This window comes from Solea senegalensis, linkage group LG12 (assembly GCF_019176455.1).
Source record: "Solea senegalensis isolate Sse05_10M linkage group LG12, IFAPA_SoseM_1, whole genome shotgun sequence".
Classification (NCBI taxonomy): Eukaryota; Metazoa; Chordata; class Actinopteri; order Pleuronectiformes; family Soleidae; genus Solea; species Solea senegalensis.
This window is the reverse complement of record NC_058032.1, coordinates 8,491,845-8,517,702: the sequence shown is the minus strand read 5'-3', so window position 1 is coordinate 8,517,702 and position 25,858 is coordinate 8,491,845. Positions and strand designations below refer to the sequence as shown.

The following is a 25,858-nucleotide window of genomic DNA, read 5'->3' as shown; positions in this document are numbered from 1 at the left end:
CAACACAAGAAGAAGAAACTGGGGATGGCATCATCGTCTCTCTCTGTCTGAGCCACATTAACTGAACTACACTCCTCAGTGCTATAAACCTAAACCAACCATCTTCATAAGCGAGTCGAAAAAACAAACAAATTCCAGTAATTAATTTTTTTTGGGGGGGATGGGGGGGGGGTGGAGAACCTGGTACAACAGTTTACCAGTGTTTGTGTGAAAACCTGTTCAAATGTCACATCAAAGAAGAACATAGATGACAAAAAAAATCCAAGTAAAGTCTCCTGGTTCGTTTGTCAGTCTGTTTGTATGGTATTTAAATGTATAAAAATGATTGGTCCTGGAATTGTGTGTACCATGTTTAAGGGTGTGTGTTTAGTCAGATTCCTCCTCAGAGCTGGCAGGTGTGGACACAGCCTCCTCCTCCTCTGATTCCTGAATAAAAGACATTCAGAAAAGGGTTGTTATATTGTATTTGCATCGTTATCAGTGTTGTGGTTAAAAAGATCTACTTGTCAGTCATACTTTGATTTCACTGAAGGCTGCTTTACTAGACTTCCTGTTTAAAAAACTCAACCAACTGACCAGTTGTTGTTTGTTTCCTGTGGAACACTCATTATTCAACATGACACACTTGTATAACAAACTTGAAAACCTGTTTATAATTTAAATGCACAGTACATAATTTCTGACACTAAGTGGCCTCACTCTCTCTCTCTCAATCAAAACAATAAATGATGATTGATTTCATCAAATGAAGTTTGATGATGGAAGCAGCATGGGGTCATGGGAAATGGCAGAAGTATTTCTGTGGCGCAAGATAGTGCAGGAAGAGTTCTGGCTAATGTAAACACACAAAATACACAATACTGGTCATTTTTAGATTTATTAATGTAGAAATCTCAACAATTATATCTTCAAATGCTTGAATTATGTGGTTGTCACAGAGCACATTGTGTCCAAACTGTTTTCACTTGTTTGTACACTATGGGTCCTGTGTTACCGACTGTTATATCCCATAGCTGCCATCTTATGTCAGTGTGTTGGGTAATGAAAAAAATTATACTTTACCCTCTTTCTCTTGGACTTGTTCTTGGTCTTGCTCTTAGTCTTGCTCTTTCGGTCAGAGTCTGATGAACTCTCTTCGCTGGTCTCGATGAACTCGCGGCTCTTGAAACTGTCGTTGCCTCCTCCCCGCTCCCTGTCCTTGTCTCCACCGGCAGACTTCCTCTTTGTCTCTTTCTTAACTGCAGATTTTTTACTCTCCCTGAAGAAGTGCAGGTAAAATGTGGACACGTCTGTATTTAAACTCTTTTGTGTCAAGAGAAAGTACAAACAATTGACTGTAAAAGGTAAGAGAGGTAAACCTTACTTTTTAGAACTTGAGGTCGAACCACCACCACCACCACCACCACCGCTCTCTTTGTATTCTTTCTTTGCCTTGTCATACTGCCGCTTGGCCTCTCCTGCCTTTATTTCCCACTCCTAAATTAAAACAGACACACACAAAAATGTGACACACGTGAGATAGATAACATACACACTTCACTAGTTTATTTGGATTTGCTGAAACTTTGAGTATCTCTCCCCCCATGCCCTCACCTCCTTATCTTCTTTTCCCAATTGTCTCCACATCTCTCCCGCCTTCTTGGAAATCTCTGTGATGGAGATGCCTGGATTCTCTGACTTGATTCGCTCTCGGCTGGAGTTCAGCCAAAGCATGTAGGCACTCATTGGTCTCTTTGGGCCGCCAGTATCTTTCTGCTTCTTCTGTTCAAAGGAAACAAACAAACAGCAGGTTAAATGTGTGTAGTTATACATTAACTGCACAACTGTTTGCAGTCATATTCGTCCTGGAAAAACGGCTTCCTAAATCTTGTTTATCGCCCGTCTCCCTGCCCTCTCACCTCTTTGCGTGGTTTCCGTTCTTTTTTCTCCTTCACTACTTTAACTTTTTTAGCCTTCTTCTTCTTTGCACTCTCGTCTTCGCTCTCGTCTCCTTCCTCACTGCTGTCGCTTGCCGAGGCCTTGCTATCATACCTGATTGAAAATACCAGAAATAAGGGGACGAAAGCAGGGTATTAGAAATTCATCGTGAATTCATCAACTGAAGCAAAAATATTTTTGTAGAACAAATGGAGATTAAAATTGACAGAAAAAAAAGTCATTTACTCTTCTGCAATGTCATCGTCCTCTTCTCCTGGGTTAAACGACTCATCTAGAGAGTGAAATAGGACAGAAAATCTGACAGTCAAACCCGCTGAGATTGTGAAACCAACACCAATTCCTCACATTGTCATGTGTCATGTGTCACTCACCGCTTTCGCCATCCGACTCATCGCTGTCGTTGCCTTCCTCTCTGATCTTGCCTTCAGCCTTCATCCTCTCCAGGTAAGCATCGTGCTGGTCCTCATCCGAGTCGCTGTACTCGTCAGTTTTACCCTTCATGCCCTGAAAGGAAACCGCATGGTCAAAAAGACAACACGATTACAACCTCATCGCGGCGGTTGCACAGCCTCTCTCCACTTCATAGTGTTCATAGCAGCTTTAGAGCACAACCTGTTCTGCTGTAACACAGATCGACATGATGGGCATTTTACACCTCAACCACAACAGAACTAAATTTAAGAAACATTACATGTTTATAACTGAGTCAGTCAGTGCATTATGTTTGTATGCAACTTGAGTTAAGCTTGAATTAATTATTTAACAATGCTTAGGCATTAAATCTTTCAAAATTGACTTAATTGCTGAAAATAACCACATCATTACTTGTTTAGTCTACAAAATCAAATGAGGAAAAAACATCAATTCACTGAATATTGGAGAAACTGGATTAAGCCATTATGCCTTAATAGAAGACAAAACGACAGATCAATTATCAGCGTAGTTGATTAATTTCTATTCCACATTTCAGAGTGGAGACACCATAATGATCTGATGTAACATGACTGTTGTTATTTATTTTTCCCCTTATGTGTTGGGGAGGACATGCCAGAAATATGAAAACCTTAGATTCTTAGATTTAATTTAAATCTAAGAATGTATGCCGGATATTATGGGTAAGAATGTACTTACTGTACTGAACCATGTGTAAATGTGCTAATCCAATTGGACAATAAATTACCATTATCATCTATATTCACAGTAGACTTCATTTTCATTCATTTTAAAAATCACAAACCAAAAAGTTTGCCTATTCAACCCTTTGTGTTCATGTCTTACATGTCAAGCTTCATCGGGTTGAAGTTTAAAAACCAAACAATTTTCTTCGTGTTTCATCTCCATGCATCAGTATGTGTCGGACAGTGGAAGTAAAGACAAGTCGTCAATGCAGGTCTCATTAAATCACCAACAGGAAATGACGAACAAGTCTGTTCATTTTCATTGACCTGCTCTGATGACCCTGTCACCATGGCAACAGATGTACCCGCTGTTGTCGGACAAACTGGCGACATGTATATGTGAAAAGACGGCACTAGAATGCATTTCCCATGTTAGGCAGCAGTCGTGAGGACAGCTGTGTGAAGTGTTAAAGCTCACCAGAAGCCCCGGGGCCACACCTTAGTCAGCACGACACAAACAAACCAGCACACAAAAGCGTGCACGCGCAATTAACACACTCACACACTCCCTGCCCCATGACCCGTGATTAGTCATAAATCAGCCGAGATTTATCAGGATCTCCACCAGCCGTATCAACCACAAACCAAATCAAGATTATTGGAAACAATTATCAGTAACATGAACACAGATCAGCAGCAGCACACCATGCAAGGAGAAATAAATCCAGACCACTAAAAATCAAGTGTCTAATCCACACATGACGCCCGTGACCATACCCACCTTCTTCTACAGGAGTACAAGGACAAACACACAGGAGAAGGGCAACAAGCATCAATATCTGTGATGGTTCAAAACAGGTGCAATGTCTTTGCTTACAAACCGAGAAGTGTTTAAAAAAAAAGAAAGAAAAAAGGGGGGTTTACCTCTTTGAAACCTCTGTTCTTGATGTTGAGCTTCTTTGCGTTGACAAAGTCAAACAGTTTTCCGTATTCCTCTCTAAAAGCAAAGAAGTTGTTGGTTACCTTTCCCGAAATCCATTCACAATCCTTAATGTGTATCACTAAAACATTTACCTCAATAGCAATCAAAGATTAATACATCGGCAAATGACATTTCTGTTATCGTGCTTGTTCTTTAATCTTTAAGTCACTGAATACAGTACGAGTTAGGTCAGTTTAGTTTATGCACAACCTCTCATTGCTTTTATAAACACATGACGAATTAGCCTCTGGGCCAAAGACCCATTTTTTGTGGCTTCCAGTGTTGACTGCAGAGATTTGGACCCAGGTGTACATTTTCTGTTTACAGGCCAATAATACACGTGAGAAAGTTTGGCTAATCTCTTTTGACCGTTTGTCTCCATATCAATGCAAATCAATTAAAAAAAGATGATAGCTTAAACTAGTAATGGCAATTATAGGCACAGAGCCTGCATATTCACAAACAGAATCTGAAAAGAGAGATTTTTTGATGCATGTCAGAGTCATGGACCAGTGGTTCAATTGTGAGTGCAGCAACTTTAATGCAGAGGTGGTTTATTTTTAATTTGTATACCACCAGAAACCCTGCCAGAAACCAGAACTAAGTGTGTTGAGTGGTCAGGATATTCCGCAGATAACACTGATCACAAAGCTGAATTATGAGTGATCAAAACCACTACAGTGCAGATACTGAAAAACTTTCAAAACCCCATTTTCACCCAGTGGATCAAATGCCAAGCTGCGCCCACAGTGATTACTTCACATGATCTGCTGCACTTCCAGGATGTTCCAAGTTTGAACTCTTAGCCCCAAATTCACAGAGTTGAACTGACAGCCCTAGTGTCCTCACCTCTCAATGCTGCTGAAGGTGTACTGGTTTCCCTGCTTGGTCTCAATCTCAAAATCAAAGGAACGTGTTGTGGTGGTGCCTCGGGCAAAGTTGACACAGGAGATCTCCTCAAAACGCAGGTGTACGGGTGGCTTATGGACATAGATGAAGCCTCTCTCCAGTGGGTAGAGGAGGCCAGAGGACGCCTTATAGGAGCAGGTGATACACTGAGCCCCAGAGTGACTGTGGTAGAATGAGGCCTGTTAAGTTCATTTTCTTACGTTACTAGAAACACATGTTGTATAGAGAAGTGTCCTACCCTTGGAAGTTTCCAGGCACAGTGATCTTGCGGTTGACCAGTGCCTTCATCACCCTGCTGACCATCTCATAAAGTGAGCCTGACATATTCTTACTGAGTTTTCCCTCAAAACGACGCTCCACATCCTCCCTAGTAAACACACAATGAAGGACAGGTTTAGTTTTGGGCTTTCTACTGTTTGGAAGAGACAAGGCCAAAACAGAAAGAGTTGCTTGTGGTACAGCAGACACATGGATTATACTGGTCTGGAGCTTTGCCTCCCTCTAGTGGATATATGCTGTGCAACCTACATGATTGAAATTAATATACAGTAGCTTGGTAAGGCCTTGTCGTGTAACAGACATGTTATGCTCACCTGTAGCACATAATATACTTGGCGACACACAGTCAATAATATCACTTTGTTCTTTATTGTCACATACTCACTCGCTCATGTTGAGGGTGAGGTTGATGTCCTCTTCCTTGGAGAACAGTAGAATCAGAAAGTGATAACGCGTCTGACCCTGCTTGATGGGCGGATCCAGACTGATCTATAAAAACAACAAAAATGGGGTAAAAAAAAAACAAGGTATGAAGATAAAGTTCTCAACGGGCTGGAAAATTAAAACCCGACCCGGACCACGGGTCTTTAAGCCTGAACCCGACCCGACAAACCAGCATGAATTGTCTGCCCTCTCCATCAAGCGGGCAACCAGATTTACTCTTCACCAAACGTGAACAGTGATGATTCAACAAACAACATTTACAACCTGCAAGAAATGTGTTTTATGAGCAGAAAAAAGGAAGCCAGAGGCCCGACTCGACACATTTGCAGGTCCTGTCGGGTCTACATGAAGACATTAAGCCTGATTTATTCTCAATCGCTGAACACTTTTGACAGTTGTCACTTGATAAAACTTAGTGAGTCGCACAACATTTTTAATTCATGCTCCAGCAACAGGTTTCACCTCCAGTCAGCTCTTTCAGCTGCCAGTTTACCTTTATTAATCGTCCTGTCATCGGTACCGTCGGTACTGTCTGCTTGTTTATTTGGATTCATGTCTGTGCTACCCTTTTTTTCCTTTTGAAAAAAAATGGGTTTAATTAGGTTGTGGATATAATTGAGGAGCATTGACTTTTACTGAGAGGAAAACAGGAGGGTGAATAGTGTGTTAGTTGTAACAACCAAGACAGCCACAGGGAGAAAGTCTGACAGCTGAAGATGGGCTCAAAAACTCACAAGGGGGCTACTGAAAATAAAAATATAATACATTAATATAAAATCCACTCACCACAAAGAACATCTGCCTCTGGTCCTTGTGTGGCAGCAGGAAGAGACGCAGGACAGTGGTGTAGGGAATCTTGTAGTCAAAGGTTTTACCATGGAGGTGAAGGAAGGTTGGATAGATACGAATATCATACCTGATTTAGAAAAAAACAACACATATGAGTAGTTTTGCAGAATTCTCCTACATCAGTGAGATGATAATAATATGATGTGTTTTGATAACACAACATAAATGAGTAACATAAATGACTGAACCCTACCTTCCTCTGGGAGTGAGACACTGAAGCTCTTTGAAGATACACACAGCGTCTCCTGTGGCCTGGATCACATCAGCCTTAGATAACACATTCTCGGCGAACGCCTGCAGAAAAATCCCACTCACAAAGTTTAGACAACCTTTTAGAAACTGACTTACAATCTGTGACAAAAAAAAAAACTAGTGATAAAAAAAGAATTGGGAGATGCTTCCTCACTTCAACAGGGTCTACTCGCTCATCAGTCTGGCTGGGCGGGACGTAGAATCGGACCTCCATGAGGGAGACCTCAGTGTCATCATTCTGGTGAAACTCCAGAGTGACTTCATTCTTCCCAGTGGCACACTGAGAGACGTTAGAAAGTGGAACCTCAAACGCAGTATTGTCATTTACATCAAATGACAAGAGCGGCCCTGTCATGAGGATAGAGGGGGAGAACGGTCAGTGGCAGTTGTGAAATGTGCTTTCAGCACTTTTTGCTGTGAGCACACTGGCACAGCATCTGCGTGAACTGTGCTATTAAACGGACAGTTTCTAAGCCTACTCTTCATTTTTACTACACAACTTAGATTTCACTAGAGACCCACTGATGTTGCCGATATTTAATCTTGTGTATTCTTACCTGAGAACTTGGCTGTTCCCCAGTTCCAGCCCTTCACACACATGTCCTTCTCTGTAAGCTCCACCTTGTAGTTAGCCTTGAAAAATTCAGAGATCTTTTCAAAGTCCTGATAAACGAAAGCAAAATAAAAAAGGAAAAGGACAAAGGTTGTGAGTTATTGAGTCAGTAAATGCATGAGCACTGCATGGGTCAAAGCTTAGCACAACATCTTACAACAGAAAGGGGGATGGAGGCTAATTAATCACAACGCAATTACAACTACGCCCGCTGCTCTGGCCTCTTGGGAACTCTGGAGGTGGATGTAATCCATCCGTCCTCCTGGTCTCCACACCAGACCTGACAATCAGCCTGTTTATTTATCCTGCAGGCTCACTTACAACTGGAAAAAAGACTCACACTCACACAGTGACAAACACATGCCCAATCACACACACACACACACACATACACAGAGGCAGACACTGTCGTGGTAGTGCACACATGTGGAAATGATTGTGGTACGAGAGTGTGTGTGTGAGAGATTCTGTGGGAAACAAAGTTTATGCACCTGGATATTTGCCTATACATAAGGTTATTATAGCCAATTAGAGCCCTGAGTCTGTGTGTGTGTGAGAGGGAGAGAGATCAAGTTCATCAGTGTGTTTGTTAGCTAGGATTAAAGGATTTCTGAAACAGGAGAATATGTGAGAGCAGATGTTTAAATGCATAAAATCAGACTTAAGTGTACAGCGGTGTTAATAAATGTATGTATGTGTGTGAGCATGTGCTACTTTAGTGTCCTCGTCAGTCCTGCTCCCGATTTTGTTAGCGATGTGACTGAAGTGTCATAGCACTCAGGTCATTTCATGTCCAGATAATGATACACATCTCATACAGCATGTTTTGGTAAAGCATGCTTTGCTGTGCTTTGTCACATGGAGCAAACAGCCTGGAGTTTGTTCTCATACTTGACAGTACTTTTGTGACACTCTTGAAACTTTTACACTCTTATGTAAAACAGAGACAGACTTAAGCTGATATTTTTCCAATTAAAAGTGACAAGAACAAGAGTCAGAGATGAATCAAAGTTGATTATTTGTATGGCTTTATCTCAATGTCAGATATTGTTATTGAATTCTTCATGCAAGTCGATACAGGAAAGGTGCGATATTTGGCGCCATCAACAAAAGGCAAACTCAACAACCAGTTGTGTAAGCTGCAATTAAATGTAAAGAATGCCTATGACAAATTACACTTGTCACAGCATTAACAGATGACAATTACGCAACACTCAGACTCTCTGATAGAGATTCAGCATTTTATTCAAGGACGTCACAGGAGAACAGATAAATCAAACTGTATCCTCAGCTCGCCAGTGACTAAACCTCTGGCCAATTCTAAATTACTGACACTGGCTGTGTGATAATAAACAATGACATCACAGCCTGCCCTCTGAGAAAAGAGGATCCATCTCCACAAAAGAATGTGCTGATTAACCCCAGGAGACGTCGCCTCTCACAACACACAAGAGTCCAGTCTGTACCAGCTCCTCCATCACAGTTTCTCACTCATGTGTGGACATTCCCCACACACCCAGAGCAGCCAGGAGAAAAAATACGATGATAAAAAACAAACATGACCACAATTCTTTTTACTTGTCCGTCCTCTGAGCCAAATTGTTTCAGTGGATTGATATAAACACTGACTCACATGAGCCGATGATTACACTGTTTATAGAACACACATGCTCATGCTGGTTTCCCTCATTAATCCCATTAAGAGGTTTGGGGAGAAGAGACGACTCATTCACATAGTTTTGATGGCAAACCCACACATACGCACGCACACATACTAGTGGCGGACTTTTCGCAACATGGAAGCGTTTTTCGGGGAAATGTCAGATGTGGAGTGGAAGTGGTCGGTTTGCTTGTGTTTCATTCTTCATCATAAACATAGCGCTGAACAAAACAGCACAGTGTGAGCCTATAATTCTCTACTGTCGCTTGAGATTTCTAAACTTTAAACTCTGTAAAATCACTTCTTAATTGCAAACACTCAAATTATCAAACTTTACAGGGTCTGCAGGGTTTAGTCGTGCACATGTAGAACCACACTTACTGTGTCCCTGAAGCCATCGTATTTGTAGATGTTTCCTGTGCTGGTGCCCAGTTTGATGCCATGTCCTAAACACACTCGCCTCCACTGGGCCATGTTGAGATCACCAGCAGAGATGCTGTCCACTTTCCCTGTCTTGCTGCTCTTGTAAACAACATTTTGTTTGCTGAATCGCAGCCGCCCATCATTCTGCAGCAGCAAAGAAACAACATGCAAAGAGACACAGGACTTGTGTTAAAATGTTTCCTTATGGTCAGAAAGAACATCAAAGCCAAATAATTAGTTTGATGGAAAACATACATTTTTGGACACAAAATTAATTTACTTGTTCCCTCTCATCAAAAATAAAATGATGTTTCCTGTTTTACAAATTATGGTGGGACAAAACAGGCAACTCATTTACAGCTGTTAATCAGTGATAGATTTTTGAATTACAACAATTATCTTCTCAAGTCATCATTTCAAAATTCTTGCCAATTGTACAGCAGTAGCATTTTAAATTTTCAACGTACAGCTACAGACTGTTTTACAGCTATACACAGACACTTTTAAATCTGCAAATGAATCAAATGAAAATAGTGAAAACAGCTTTTAATAAAAGTGGACAGAGGATACCACAAATATAAAGTCCTATTCTTGAGCATTGACCTTAGGGGTGGGAATCACAGGATACCTCACTATACAATACACGACCCACGATACCAATTATATAACAATATGATGATTCTGTGACAATCAATATACTTCAAGACAATCATATAGCGATACATCACGATATCTGTCTAACTGAAGAAAACAAAACATCTTAACACTTAAAGGTGCAGGATTTGTCTATTTATTCACAACATAGAGAATAAATTGATAAAGCCTATGTATTAAACGTGGATGGGGCATCTCTTCACGTAGCTTTCTCCACCATTATCCTGCTGTAATCCCCCTCTTCTTCGGCCAGGTAACTTGAGGTGACATGACGTATGTATGTCCGGCGAGTGAAACTGGCAGTAACTGTTCACTTCAGAGTGCCTTCATTTATGAATTAAAATATATTATATAATATTTGCCCTGGTGTATTGATTATAGTATTGCACGAAGGAGGACAACAACATATAACAAAATGTGTCATGTTTGGGAAATTACTTATTGAAAATTTACATAAAAAATGTTTAATCTATAAATACTTAATTATCTTACTTCTAAAAAACCATGATATTTGTTTTGGAATTGAATTATAAAACATAAGCGAAAGTACTGATAACTGTGATCCTGGCGATGGTGACTGGACTGGAACTATATTTTGTACTAAATTAGTACCTCCCACCCCCACATTTTAAAGAAAATAACAACCCATCAATAGGTTCCTGTTTACATGTCAGATGGAAAAAAAGTAGATGAAGATACTGACCCAGGAGCCTTTAACTTCCTGGTAAATCTCGTTGAACTCCAGCGTGTCTCCCATCTCAGCTCCAGGCAAGGCTATGTTCTATAATCAGACAGAAGAAAATGCATTAGAGCTTCACAAATTTCCACAAACATCTTCCTGTGGCACAGAGGAATTAAAGCAAGAGTTTAATTTTAATAATAGCATAGTAGCATTATCCTGAAAAACAAAACCGTATTAAAAGTATCAGAATTTTACCTCGTAAAACTACAACGCTTTTATTGAGTCTAATTGAACTAGTTTTGTTGTTTTAATGTGTTTTGCTTCATGTTGTATCATTACCATGTTTACTTTCATTTGCTTTTTGCCTTTTATTTCAGTCTCGTAAAGCACTTTGTGACTGTTTATAAATGTGTTGTATAATGCCATGACGACGACTATAATGTGCTTCCAAGTTCATGTGTTTAACCAAAAGCAGTGTCTGATGCCGTAAAAATCATTCAGCAATAATAAAATCATTGTTTCCCTCGGTTTAGTGCAGTTAATGGAAACATGTGCTGTTGCCAAAGCATTTTGCACATCCCAAATACCCGTCATATTACATAACAGATGAATTATATACTGCATATTTAATATTAATTATAGCAAAACGTATCAGTTAGAGGTATAGTTAAATGGTTTCCCTCACTAACCGTGAGCTAGCTAACAGTTAATGATACTGGACGTTAGCTATAAAACAAACTCACTCAGTTTTCTGAACGTTTTAAGCAACTTCTTCCTAAAGTAACATTAACCACTCAGCTGCGTTTATTATTGGTCTTCACTTTCAAAATGAATATAATATGCAAACTGCTATATATTAACGTCCATACTGCGCCACTAACAATAGCGAGGCTAACTTAAGCAGCATCGGGTAGGCTTCTTTCAAAGTACGGCGTTCCGCTGGATAACTTTACTGAACGGTTCTCGATTTGAGCACCGCCACGCTGAGACGCAGCGTACGTCAAAATCGAGCGCTTCCACAGAGCGAGGCCGGTGTACAGAATAGAAGAGATGCCCGGAGTTAATTTTGTCAACGAAACACCAGTAAATACAACGCGTATGCAACACTTACTCCACTAAAAGCTATACACGTCAACAAATTATGTTCTAAATAAGCGGCAAATAAAGTATGAGAACTCCAGGTCTTACTGTATATATGATGAGTGGCTTCACCAGTTTCCCGCGTGTAGCATCGGGAGCTAGCGCTACGTCACAGGAAGGAGTCAGCGGATGTTTGTATATACTTCCGCTTTGGTGAACTGTTTTTATTTTTGATTATTAAAACCCGAAATAAGAAAAGAATACGCTGAAGTATTTATATGTTATAACTGTGTGTAACACACCAAACAATAACTCACTAATTTCGACGTTTGCTTGAGGAAAAATGAACGTTGTTAGGGAGTCTGCGCGTTACACAACAGACTGCAGTAATCAACCCATCACCACTGGGTGGCGCACGCCATAATGGATCTAATCAAATACATTGAAAATCCTGATCCATTCTAACGTCAGAATTGTAGCACAACACACTATTAACACCGTGAAACGTGTGGATTTTCTCCTGTAACATTTAACTAAATTTATCGTAAAATGTGTTTATTTGGCTGCACAATTTGCTGGTTATTTGAATTTTGAAATAAAAAACAAAATCATCAGAATTATCAGATTAACCTGTTAGAGATGGCTGATTTATTTTTTTTCTTAGCAGGCCTCAAATTGTATTTCATAATTTATCTACGTGAGTTTGATTAAAGAAATAGAATATCAAAAAATAAATAATAAAAAAATACATAAATACAACTCAAAGGCTAAGAATAACGCTAAAAGGAAAGCCTTTTAAGCCTTTTAAATTAAGGCTGCAAGATTAAATAAACCGTGACATATTTTAAAGCTCTTATCATGTCTATTATTAATATTGTGTAAAGTTTCAGTTTAAACTGCACCAGTGATTGTGACGCTCCTGGCCCTCGGCCAGTCTGTGATGACAGTGAGTTCAGACATACCTTTTTCCTTTTGTTGTAGGTTACAGAACAGTAACACAGATGTGATGCGCTGCACTGGGGTGGGCTGATGTTGGTATGTTGAGTGACAGCTGGAGGTGAGAGAAGATCACTCTAATCCCTTTGTCAATGAAAAAAAAAACACAGACACACTAAAAGCTGAGGAATGAAGGGAGAAGAAAGAGACGACGTGGAACAGGCAAACACTTGTCTTTACCCTCTCCTTTTCTGAGAAACAAACACGGGTTATTCCTTTATAAACGCGTCTTTGTCACAATTTATGTGAGGCCTCTTTAATTTTATAGGCCTGAAGCAACGTCTCATCTCAGTGAAATGTTTTCTCAACATTTAAATCAATGAAAACTTTTTAAAATTATTATCATTTCGAATTTTTATGTTTTTCACATTTTACCGAGCTCTTCACATCAGCGCAAAAGTGTAAAATCTTTTGAAACAAAATATTTTATTCATATCAGTGCAATATGCGCAATCTACCATGTTTACACACACTCTGTTTACACGCTGTCGACATTGTATATACAGCTCTATTTTTATCCTAATATTTAATATTTTTCTATAAATGTTGAAAGTGCACATTTGTAATTTTACTAAAATCTATAATCCTGATTTTCCCATGTGTGGTGCTGAATCATGACTTATCTTATTTAAAATTGTACACAATATATATTGTATTTCATCCTTTTTATTCTTATATTTCCTGGTGTTTACCTTCATGTCATCTACTGTAAAATTGTCCCCGCAGTGGGAGTAATAAAGGATAATCTCAGGTCTATAAATTACATTATTTTTAAATAATTTGGGGCCTTTTGAGAGGTAACATTTGTGTTAATTGCTCAGTGGTTTGCTTTATTAAAAGAACGAATAACATTTATAATATAAACTAAAATATAAATGAGTAAAAGTTTGTCAGAGAGTGAGATGAGGACAAGAGGAGATGATTCGTGGGTCGCAGGGTTGCCAGGTTTGTTTGCGCTGGACTGACCTGCACCTGAATCAGGTGACACAATTAATGCTAAAGCCGATTAAAGATCAAACGGCTGCAGTCAGATCAAGTTTTCGAGCACGACAAAGAAAGCAGGGAGACGGAAATGAGTTGCAACAAGTCCCGTGGTTCAGCGGCTCTGAGCCGCGCCGAGCTGCGATGCGTCAACCCGGTGATTCACCAGCAGCACTGACGAAGAGGAGGAGGAGGAGGACAGCGAAAGATGGAGAGACAGGGGCAGAAAAAGAGGAGGAGGAGGAGGTAACAAAAAGCCTCCGCCGTCAGTCAGTCTGTCACAGACCACACACACCAAACACCACAGCAGCGGAGCTCCATCCTGTGACCATCCTGATTCTTCCTCTGTAAATCTCTTTAACATCATCATTATCCTCATCATCATCACAGGATTACACTTTCTTCATCATCTCCTCGAGAGTTCTGTGAAGCGCAGCGCTTTAACTTCACATGCTGAAAAGTTTGCGGTGTTTTATTTCAAGGCATCGAAGGAACCTGGACCAAGAGAAGAGAAATCATTTGTGCAGTGGATGAACCTATGACAGCGGAATAAAGAGATTTAGAGAGATGAAAAGGTTTTGCGGAGGTAAGTGCATGGATATAAAACACTCAAAAAAAGAGAACGTTTTGTTTTTCGGTTCAAATTCGTGTTTAACTTCCCATTTTATGCAAAACTAAATATTAAAAGTTGTGAACAAGCGCAGGAGTGGGTGTTACAGAATATGTGGTTGGTGTTTTCGTACACGTTCAAAATCACATTATTATCTCACGCGTTCAAATCAATACCTCTGTATTATTTGGACATTATATTGAAAGAGTCAGTGAAATTAGTTATATTACCTTGATTTTAAACCTCCAGCAGATAGGAAAAAGAATGATGATGAACCAGATGCCTTTAAAGGCTCATCATGAAACCACAAAAATGTTCAAAAAATAACATTTAACTGTTTTCAAAATATCAAGGAGCAAACAAGTCAGTTCAATGCAAAGAAATTAAATATTATTTGTTTATTTTATTATTTTTGTTTGACTGTTTTTTTTTTTTTTAATAGAAAACAACTTATTGTGTGTGTTACTTGTGTGTGTGCTTGTATTCGTTTCCGCTTAAGGACCTGTACTGGCATAAACATGAACTTGTCAGGACCAGTAGTCCTCAAACCTGGTCCCAATGAGGCAGAACCTCAGGGATAGGGTTAAGTTTTCGGGCTGGAGGAATAGCTGCACAAACCTGTGTGTGTGTGTGTGTGTGTGGGGCGTTGAGTGTGTGTGCATGTGCGTGTGGTGTCAAAATAAAAAATGACAGGAGTTGAAACGGGGTCTCAAGACCCTGTCTAGTTAGCTGTCACTGATATGAGAAAGTACACGATTCACGTTAGTCAGGGTGTGAGAGGACACACACACACACACTGACTTTCCCCCTGGGAAGACTGGTCCGGCTGCTGGTCCATGTCTTCTATAGGGGTTGAGAGAAAGAAAGAGGGACAGTACAGAACTTTCTTGCTCCTGCATCTCCTGCCGTCCTCCCTCACTCTCCTGGTCGGATCATGTGAGCAGTCAGTTCAGGAAATGTGCTGCTGCTGCTGCTGCTGATGATGATGATGATGGTGGAACTCAGAGCAGATAAATATACAGAAACCTCAGCTGTTGGTGAAAATGCCACATTTGACACACACACACACACACACACACACACACACACACACACACACACACACACACACACACACACAAGCCCTGTTGTTGCTGGGAGGGTTGAATCAGTGTCGGTGTGTTTCAAATAAAAGTGTGAGTGTGTGTCGGACCAGTGAGTTCAAGCACACCAGCCAATAGGAGGAAACAGAGAGAGGGAGAGAGGGATGTGCAAAAGAGAGGAAATGTGAATCTTTCACATCTTTTGATTCATTCAGTGCCATCCTCAATTCTTCATGGTACATAAACACACGCATATGCACACACAAACACACACACACACACACACACACACACAAAATGTATATACACAGGGACGTCAAACGATGTGTGGAGGGTCAGGTTTGGGGGTTATTGGGGCTGGTGGTAGAGGGGTTAATGCAGTGCAGATTGACAGAAGTTAGCAGCACCCAGAGGGAAAGAGAGAGGGGGGTGTGGGGGGGTGATATAAAATGAGTCGGTCACGCTTTGAACAGTTACACATGCTGTTTACATTTTTCCCAAATTAACATGGCCCCTCGCTTCAGAAACCCCCACCCTCCTCCACCAACTCCTTTTCCTCTCCCTCCGTCCTCTCAAATCCTCTCGTCCTCCTCCTCCTTCCTTCTGTCTCTATCCTTCAAGGCCCAAATACATCTTTCCTCACTTTCACCTCCAGTGAAAGCAGCACTACTAAAATATGAATACACTAAAAGTGAAAAGTAAAATCATTCCGCCGCCATAAATCATTCAAATTCACTTTTCGCAAATCACTGTTATTATTGTTGTCTGCATTTTGGAGCTAACCTTTAAGTTTAATGCATTGCAGAGTTGTTGTAAGTGGCCGCATGCAACAATGGATTTCATCTAAGCGCTAATTATAGCTTCACACCGTCTCCACCAGCAGGTAATTGTGACTGTAAAACAAACGTGGGCGAGCAAAAAGTTGTATTTGCAGAAATACTTGCGTGGATAAACAAATGATTTTATATTCCCGGGAGACAAATCTCATAAATAATAACAGAAACAAACAGCAGACAACATATGAAATGCAGACTGCCACAGCTCTAAGCCACAACACACACAGTAATACATAATACAAGAGGACATTAGTGTCACTCAGGAGCCCGCCTAGCCACTAAACTAAGTCATTAAGAAGTAAATTAAAAACTGAAGGTCTGAAACTGGGCTAAGGAGGCATGAACGATGTCAACAGAGGGAACAAGTGGAGTCAGTTAGTGAAAGGAAGAGAGGGTAATGGCAATTAGGGAGAGAAAGGAAGTAAGAAAAGTTTGATGTTTTGGGGAGATTTAGTTTGGGGAGAAGGGGTAAACTGGTTATTGAAACCAAACATGGCGATAAAGCATGGAGCCACTGGAATTCACAGATTTAAAAAGAAGGCAGGGATAGGTTGTTTTATAAGGTGAGGAGGCAGACAGACAGACAGACAGACAGACAGACAGACAGACAGACAGCAGGACAACAAGGTGGAGGAAGAGGACACTGAGTTCACGACGAGGGCGAGTTTATGGGCATTAAATGTGTGTTTTCTTTCGCCCTTTGTTTTGAGTGTGAGTCCACTGCCAAGAGGGATCAATTGAAAAATCCAGCATGAACAGAAAGCTGCAGAGGATATCTGTGTGTGTGTGTCTGAGTACACAATGGTTTGTTTATATGAATTTATTCAGCACAATCGTTGTGCATACATCTCCAGTGTACAATTCTGGATGCATATGTGTGTATGTCTGTGTGTGTCTGTGTGTGTGTGCGCACGTTTGTGTGTGTTGAGTTAGTGAAGGAATGCACTTTTGATTGAGTGCAGACTGCACATAAATCTAGCCTGTAACTGTACACAGACTCCCAACACCGACCCTGACCCCGGACTGTCAAACCCCTCCACCCCCGCTCTCGCCCACAAAGTCACCCTCACCCACTTCACCTGTGGTCCTGGGTGTGTGTGTTTCGGTCCACTTCAGTGTCTCACCAGTTTAGCTGATGCATGTTTTTGTCCCTGACATCCAGCACAGGTGTGTTTATGTTACGGACACGTGTCATTATTATCAGAGGGGAAAATTTTTGAATAGAATAATTAACAAACTGAACGAGAAACCTCTTGACTCTGGGGTTTTGTTTTCAGCAAAGTCACAGTGAGCTCGCAGCTCTGCCTCTGCCACGTTAGCTATGACAACACATATGCGAGACGAGGCGGAGGATCAGTGAACATTCAGGGAGTGAAATGTGACGCTTGAGTTTGTACAGTTAAAACAAAGGGTCATATAATGGCATTTAGAAGAAACACAATGTATCGACCGCTCAGAACAAATGTGACGTTAACGTCAGTCAGACGATCGTGTGGGGGATTTAAAATGAAGTTGTGTTTTCGGAGATGCATCTGTGGCCTCACACTGGATCTTTTAAATCACTCACAGCACAACATAACAACTTCAATGCACAGACGCTCTATGTGCATTTGTCTGTAAGATTGTAGATGACATTTTCAAATATGCATTGTCTTTTAATTTTAGATGTCTTCCAAACCCCCCTCCAAAAAAAAATACAATTTAAAATAAAAGATAAATGCATATAAAGCTGGAGCGTGCAACATTTTTTTCCTCCAGTCAGTTTGCATTGATCAGTATTACACTGACATCCTGTGCATTAATATTTTTTCTGTGAGATAAAAAAATCATCCAGGGCTGGATTTATTAGTCACTTCTACTTCTAATGTTACTCTGCTCTGATGTAGCAGAAGACCCCTCCACACACGATAGGTACAAATAAAGTGTGAGGTGTAAACAATATCTTTTTGCCCTCCAAACATCAGCCTGCACGGGTGGATTTATGTTTCATTTTGTCAGCGCATTCACCAAATACTAAATACTAATCATTGTTGCGCAGTAAATGACAAACATTTGGACCTGATTTATAACATCTTCTACCTTGTGATGTTTCCCAAGTTCTCTTTCAAGTGGTTAGAGCAACGGAGGGCAACCTTTCTTGGCACCAGACTGGAGGGATTTACTCGCACATGGTGTTCCCACAATACCGAATTCAGTTTTAAATGCTTGTGTAGGAGCTCAGATGGTGGTGCACGTCAGGAAACATGAAATACTTGTTCTCCTGGATGCAAGTGGCAGGCCTACAACACCCACAAACCCCAGGATACCAAAGCACTGTCTGTAGTGTAAAACTTCAAATGTGTAAAACGGCTCCCTGTTTGGCCTTGATGATGATGACCTTTTCGTCCCAGAATTCACCTGTGAACTGTGGACCTGTGTTGGTGTTTAATTCTGACCTATTTGGAGGCACAGAGAGCTCAAACCTCATGTTCAGCTCTGCTTGGCAGATGGCAGCCAGACTCAGATCTGACTCTACAATCAGCAAAAATAAAATCAGTCACTGATAATGGAGATTCCCAGTGAGTTCACGCATGTAACCGTATAGGTATGTGCAAGGAGAGTCACATGCAGAGTCGGTCGTTGCAGGGAACCCCTGTGCTGCTGCTGCTGTAACGCAATCCTCCCACGGAGAATGTTCTGGTTTCAACCCTGCCCTGCGGAGTGTGCTTCCACTGCCAGGTACACAGACTCAGCCCCAAGCCTGCAGGGCTCGCCTTGAAGTCAGGCGACTGCAGTGTAGCTACTCAGTATAATATTATATAACTACAACATGGCTGTGGGTTTGACTTATCTCGGTTTACTTGTACAAAAGAGCATTTGTTTTCAGCAGAGGATGCTTTCAGACATGTCAGCGCTCAATCAAAACATGGGCCTGTTTGCGTCTGGCAGTCATCTCCGAGCATGTGGCTGCAGACAAAAGGAAACAGTTTGGATCAGTTTGGGTTGAAGGAGGGTCCCCTCATACCAGGCTCTTTTTTGGGTACCAGTTTATTCTCTGTGAATCCAATCCTTCCTGCACACTGTGTGTCCTTTCCCTGCAGGGCTGTTTACTCCGAGAGTCAACGATGTCGTGTTGTGATGTTAATGGGGGTGGTTTAGTGGGAGGACCCCTGAGCCTGATGAGCTCCGAATGTTCAAGTGTCTGCTTTGAGATGTATTTAGCTCATCACCTGTCAGAGGTTCAGAGGAAGCTTAGCTAACTGATTTAAAGGTGCGTGCATGTGTGGGAGCGTGTGGGAGTTGCCGAGGCTCAACCACAGTGACTTGGGAAAAGAGTTGGGAGGATGATGACGTTGACTGCTCAGGGAAAAGTGTTAGTGGCAGAGTCACCATCTGTGAAGCACCTGGTTTGTTGTGTTGTTGTTTTTTCTACTTAGTTTCTCAAATCTGTCATTATATTTATACATTTTTAAATTAAATGAAGGTTGTGTCATCACTACAATTTGTACTATAATTAAAGGTAGCATCACTTCATTTTCTTAATGATTATTTTGTTATATTTGATAGAGACATAACAAAACAAATCTTTCACTTGTGACACATTCTTGTTCCAGGTTGCGCAAAAGACATTTTTATGTATGCCACAGTAGTGAGTGCACATACCATCATTAAGTCTCTACCCAGGCTTGCCAGGGAGTGCAGTGCATACTGATGTGTCAAATGTAAGAGGTTGAGTCAGAGGTAAAAGGTGTTGACTGTTTTAGGTCAGAACTTGTTTCCATAGAACCACTGAAAACGTGTCGAAGGTAAATGTTTTGCAATCTGTTCAAGCTCCTCACTTAAACTCAGTCATTCATCCCGGAGGCGCCCGTCGAGATGGGACAGATGAAAGTAAGAGAGAGAGAGAGAAAAAAAGAGGGTTGGCAATTGAAAGGGAGTGTAAGAGCTAATCAGGGTTAATTGACTGCTGTTATTTTGACCCGAGGCAGGAAAAGAGATAAGGAGGCGAGGTGGGGAGGAGAAGTCTGAGTGCATGTTCGGGACAAGAAAAGCAACAGGAGGCCCGAGGTGTGACGGGGGGAAAGACGGAGTGAGCAAACGAGACAGAGCTGACATGGTCACACACATTGTGTGTTACATATTTCACACCTGTTCAACAGCAGCAGTGTTTCTTTTTTTTTTTTACATAATTATAAGCATGAATCATGACCTGCAGTCTGCGTGTCAGGAGGATGAGAGCGGGCAAGGGAGCGAGCAATGATGGAGAGCAGAGAGACTTTCAGTGCAAAGAAAATGCAGTGAAAGGCCGAGGGAGTATGGAGGGAGTGAGAGTTGGAAATAAAAGAAACGGCGTGGAAGTGAAAACGTCCAGAGAGAGTGAGTGAGCTCAGGATAGGTGGACGTACATGAACTTTCTTCATGTTGAAAACCACCTTTCAGCTCCAATTTTCTCTGTTTGAAACCAGAGACAGGGGCACTAAAAGGTTCCCAGTGTTACACACACACACACACATACACACACACACACAGCAATCAGCACATGTACACAAGGATTTTCTGCTCTCACAGAAATGTGAATTCAATCAACATATTTAATTGCACAGCGACAAACATTCTCACACAGTAACATGAAACACCTACACAAACACGCTGACACATAAACAACTGATAAAAACACATTAATGTTTGTGATTGTAAAGAAAGCCACATGTGCGTGCGTGCGTGTGTGTGTGTGTGTCTACAGCTTGAAACCTTTGGAGCGAGGACATTTCGACCGTCCTCACTGTCTGACACACCTTTAAGGCACCGTGTCAAGGGTGAAGGCGTGTTTGTGTTGAGCTGCGAGGGCTGATGTGAGCATAAAAAGGGGGGCTGGGTAATGCTAAATGTCAATGAGTGTCCTCACAGAGATAGAAGGTTCTGGCGCACTGAACATGCTGTATGAACCATTTGTCTGACTGTCTGAAGCTATTAAGCGGGGTTTTATTTGAAGCCACAGTAAACCTCCGACAGCCAGAAACCTCTAAAATTAGATTGGAAACGGAAAAAGCTTTATTGGCAGTGTCAGATGACTGACCTGGCAATATGTAAACAGACAGGCCATCGCCATAGAGACAAAGAAATAAACCAGAATATTGTAAAATGACTTAAGCAAATCCTGGAAAGTGTTTGTGTGTTGAGTTCTGAAGTCATCAAACTAATTAAGAAGTTTGGATGACATCATCACAGTGGAGAGTGGAGATACAGTTCATCACATTGTTATAACTACAAATACCTCTGCATGTGTTAATTATCGAGGGTCATTAAAGACATATCTCTCTGAGCTTTAATCACAGTCTTTTTAATTCATTTTCACACAGTCCATCGACACCAGCTCATCCTGCTATTGGCCGTGGTCGCGGTGACGGCCATGGATTCATCACACAACCTGGCCAGCGAGAGGAGTTCCATAGAGAGCACGTACGAACTGACAAAGTACCTGGAGTATCAGCTGAAAGAAATCAAAGACGTATATGTGAGTCATTTATTGTTTATTCACAGACTGGGACTGCAGAGATCGATCAATTAACGATTAGTATTTTAAAAGCCAAATACTTTAATAATCAATTCATTATTTGTCTGTGGTTTTATGGAATAAAATTAAGCTCGCTGATTTCAGTTTGCCAACATTTGAACACTAAAAGTTTGGGAAACACCAATCATAAATTTCAACATTTTATGGACTAAACAACTCCACGATTAATTGAGAAAATAATCATTATTTGCAGCCCTATCACAGACAAAGGGGGAAAGAAATTATTTCTTATTCCTTCTTCAAATACATTATGTCACATTTAGTATTTCAGTGCAGTAACCTGTGTGTTTTAAATCACTTTATTATCATTACATGTCTCATATTTAGTTAATATTTACAGTATGTGTCTTATGATTGAATCTTTTTTTTATCGCACTAGTTGTCAGAAGAACCAGCAGAAATGTTGTCATACAATTACAATAAAGGCTTTCTATTCTATTCTTGGGAGGTGTATAGGTTATGAGCAAATATATATAAACTGTCCATTAAATTTGTACGTTCATTTTCTCATTACACTGTGTTTACTTCCTCCAGCTCACCTACCTTGGTCCTCCATTTAACGAGAAAGACTTCTCTCCTCCACGACCCAACAGCACAGCTCTGACGCTGCCCAGTGCTGCAACCCGCCTGGAGCTGTGGCACGGGCTGGAGAACCAAGCCCGGCTTGCCCAGAACCAGAAGGCGTACTCTGTGCTGCTGGCTGCGGTCAGAGAGCTCGCCCGGTCCACTCTCTGCCCCTCGCTCAAGATCTCCCTGCTGCATTTCTGCACAGGTCTGGACGGACTGCTGGGCTCAATATCTGCGCTGATGACCACACTCAGTTACACACTTCCTCCTGCATCTGCAAACATGAGAAGTAACAGTGGTGAGCTGCAGTACCCACGGACAGAGACAGACGGTGACCAACCTGCTCCAATGATGAGCCAGAGCCTGTACAGGTCCAGAGCCGGGACCAGGACTGAGTCTGGTCAGCGTAACAACCAGAAACGAGGTGGGACGAGAGTGGTCAGAGGAGAGCAGGAGGACGGCGTCAATGTGGACCAAGTGGAAAGAAGAAGAGGGAAAGAGGGGAGGAGAGCAGAGGCGACCACAGCTGGAGGAAGGAGTGGTGGATCAAGGGAGAGAGGAAGAGGAGAAAGAGGGAGGAGAGGAAAGAGGGAAGAGCCTGAGAACAGAAAATGGGCTGCCGTCGAAGAAGAGGCCGCTGGAGAGGAGAGGGATGAGGATCAGGATCGAGACGTATGGGCAAGGAGGAGAAGATTGTTGAGTATCAGCGAGGATGGAGTGAGGAAGGAGACACAGCCTGAACCTTGGGTCAGAGTGTCGTACCTGAGTGCACAGAGATCCAGCTCCCACCAACAACCGATCATCGACATGGACGACAACAACCAGTACAGCTACAACCTGAACTCTCACCTGTCAGACACTCTCAGAGAGGAAGATGGATTTATTGCAGAGAAAGGTTTAATGGTGCTGGAGGAAAAGCAAACAGACGTGCAAGTTACCACCTCTTCTTCCTCCTCTGCTTTCTTTCATCAGCGCCGGCCTCCTCGCTCCCTCCTCTCCCCCACCCTCCCACCCCCTCTATCCACCCTCTCCCTCCTCTACCAGTTTGGAGGAGGTGAGAAGCACACCCTCCTCCCCCAGCCTGTCCCCCTGTCTTTACAAAGGGGCACATCCCTTCTTTCTCCTCCTCTGACTCCACTTCTCTCCTCCTCCACCTCCTCCTCCTCCTCCTTGTCCTCTTCATCGTCCTCGCTGCTGTCAGTGCGGCCAACGATGAACGACTTTGCCAGGAAGGTGGAGGGTTTCTGGATATTGCGGGAGCTGCAGATTTGGTTGTGGCGATCGGCAAAGGACTTTAACCGCCTCAAGAAGAGATTCCGAGGCTGAGACACGGAAGCGACATCCACACGAGTCCATTTTTGTTGAAAAACGCATTCATTCTGCTCCAGATACGCCTGCTGTTCACTCTGTCCTAGTGTTTATGAACCCTGGAAACGAGGACGTTTGAAATGCTGCTGGTTTTGTTTTGGTTTGAGAACTGTGGGCCCGTGTTTTAGGCGAGCAGAGACTGCCACCTTAACTTCCTACATAGTTCTTTCTGGCCACAACTCAACTCTTACTTTTCACCATTGTTGTTTCTTGTTAGTAGTATTTTCTAAAACAACATCTTTGAGTGTGTTAATATAGACACAGGTTACTGACACTAACATATGAATGTGCAGTTTATAAACAGTCAAAAGCACATATTCATACTTACCACATTCATTTACACTGTACGGGAATAACTGAATGAAGTACGATGAAGTAATAGGCTATAACACACACAAAGCCAGCACATTACCAGTGCTGTAACCCTCATTGAACGAGATGCACTGAGACTGGGCCGAGTTACCGGACTTCACGGCTCATAGATCAACAGAAATACCACTGTAGGTGGTTAGGCACACTCATGAGGGTCCACTTAGTGACAGGCAGCAAGAGAGACAGGGCAGCCATTGAGTGAAAACTGATTCAGTGACCCCAGATGAGTGAATCAGCAAACGTTCATTTTCTCTAAAGGCAGAAGGGAAAATTTCTGAATGGGTGAAAGACAAAGGGGAGAAAGACGGGAGGAAATGACCAGTGGCATGACGAAGGGCACAGAGGAGGAGGTTTTGCTGAGCAATGGCGAGATGGCTGGTCAGTTACAGTAACTCTACAACAGCACTACACAAACTGTACCATCTTCATGACACACACACACACTTTTAATACTGTGGTATTTGGTGCCTTAAACTATAATTCACTTGCTGCCTTTGTGTCAGTGCATACAGTTTTAATGAAATAACAATATAGCAGGAACAACAACACAGACACTTTATTCTGAAATTCTGTCAAACAATGATCATTACCAATATTTCTAGTGTGGTTTTCTTTGACCAGACTGGATGCTCAGTGGCCCCCCCAAGGTCATTTGAGTTTGAGACTCCTGCTGTAAACCTTTTTGTGGTATGTTTTATTTAGCAAAGGCAAAGTATACAATATAATATAGCATAATATAATACAAATATGGTGCCACACACTTACAGTAGCACTATGGAACATAACTAAAGAACCACTGTTTGGTGCTGACGTGGTGCCATCAATGAGTGAAACCTGATGCTGAATCATAAATCAAAACCTACACTGTGGGTATCTATGTCAGCTCCTCCCTGTCACTGGTCGTAAATCTGACTTCAGGCTTTGTGCTAAGCTAAGCTCACCTGCTTTGAGCGTGGTGTCAACCTTCTTGTGACTCATCCAGCTCTCGACAAGAAAGCAAGATTTCCCAAAACATCAAACCGTTCCTCTCAGCTGCTTTGCACTCCTTGACATAACAGAATTAGACACGTAGATTTGGATTCTTTCATTCCTTTTTTGCGATTTACTGATTTGCTTTGATTTGTTTTTCAGATTAATCTATTGCCATGTCTTTGCTATGTGCCTTGGATGGCGTGGCTAAAGATTACGGATCATATCTCTATAATATTTATTGAACAAGATGTTTATTTATTTTTCTCCAGTGTGTAAATACTGTACTGTTACTCAAGAGAGAATAAATAGTCGCTTTTGTACAGCGTGTGGTGTAACTGGTCATTTGGGAGCCCATTGGGAGGACAGACAAAAATGCATATGGGATTTTTGTTTGCAATTGTTTGAGTTTTATAGGGATGGTTACGGGTGATTGGCACAAGGGGAGAGGAGTTCTCTGGAAAACAAAGGCCGGCTCACATTCACGGCAAAAAAATGGAGCGATTGAGGCGCGGTATGAGAGAGTTTTTATTTGTCTGTCCGGGTGAAAATTTACGATCTTTCTTTTTTTCCTCCTTTCATCTCTTGCTTCCCACCTCCCACTGCATCATTCCTCCTCCCACTTTGCTTTCCTTTCTCA

At 41.7% G+C, this 25,858-nt stretch overlaps 2 protein-coding genes across 3 annotated transcripts; one reads left to right on the top strand and one right to left on the bottom strand.

The window, feature by feature from the left end:
- On the bottom strand, window positions 1-12,060 carry ssrp1a (structure specific recognition protein 1a). 2 transcript variants are annotated; one of them, XM_044040772.1, is made up of 19 exons: window positions 11,992-12,060; window positions 10,825-10,902; window positions 9,426-9,611; window positions 7,329-7,434; window positions 6,926-7,119; window positions 6,713-6,813; window positions 6,457-6,586; window positions 5,612-5,715; window positions 5,186-5,314; window positions 4,888-5,109; window positions 3,981-4,053; window positions 3,838-3,843; window positions 2,310-2,442; window positions 2,164-2,209; window positions 1,899-2,031; window positions 1,594-1,761; window positions 1,364-1,476; window positions 1,063-1,258; window positions 1-426 (listed from the first exon to the last, which is right to left on the bottom strand). In XM_044040772.1, exons 2-19 carry the CDS (start codon window positions 10,876-10,878, stop codon window positions 367-369), a joined length of 2,154 nt encoding a protein of 717 aa, XP_043896707.1. In that variant the 5' UTR covers window positions 10,879-10,902; window positions 11,992-12,060; the 3' UTR covers window positions 1-366. The 2 variants fall into 2 exon arrangements, with proteins under 2 accessions (XP_043896707.1, XP_043896708.1); XM_044040773.1 differs by lacking the exon at window positions 3,838-3,843.
- Window positions 12,061-14,154: 2,094 nt separating this feature from the next.
- On the top strand, window positions 14,155-25,539 carry clcf1 (cardiotrophin-like cytokine factor 1). The gene is made up of 3 exons (XM_044039717.1): window positions 14,155-14,446; window positions 21,728-21,882; window positions 22,477-25,539. Exons 1-3 carry the CDS (start codon window positions 14,428-14,430, stop codon window positions 23,833-23,835), a joined length of 1,533 nt encoding a protein of 510 aa, XP_043895652.1. The 5' UTR covers window positions 14,155-14,427; the 3' UTR covers window positions 23,836-25,539.
- The last annotated feature ends 319 nt before the right edge of the window (window positions 25,540-25,858 follow it).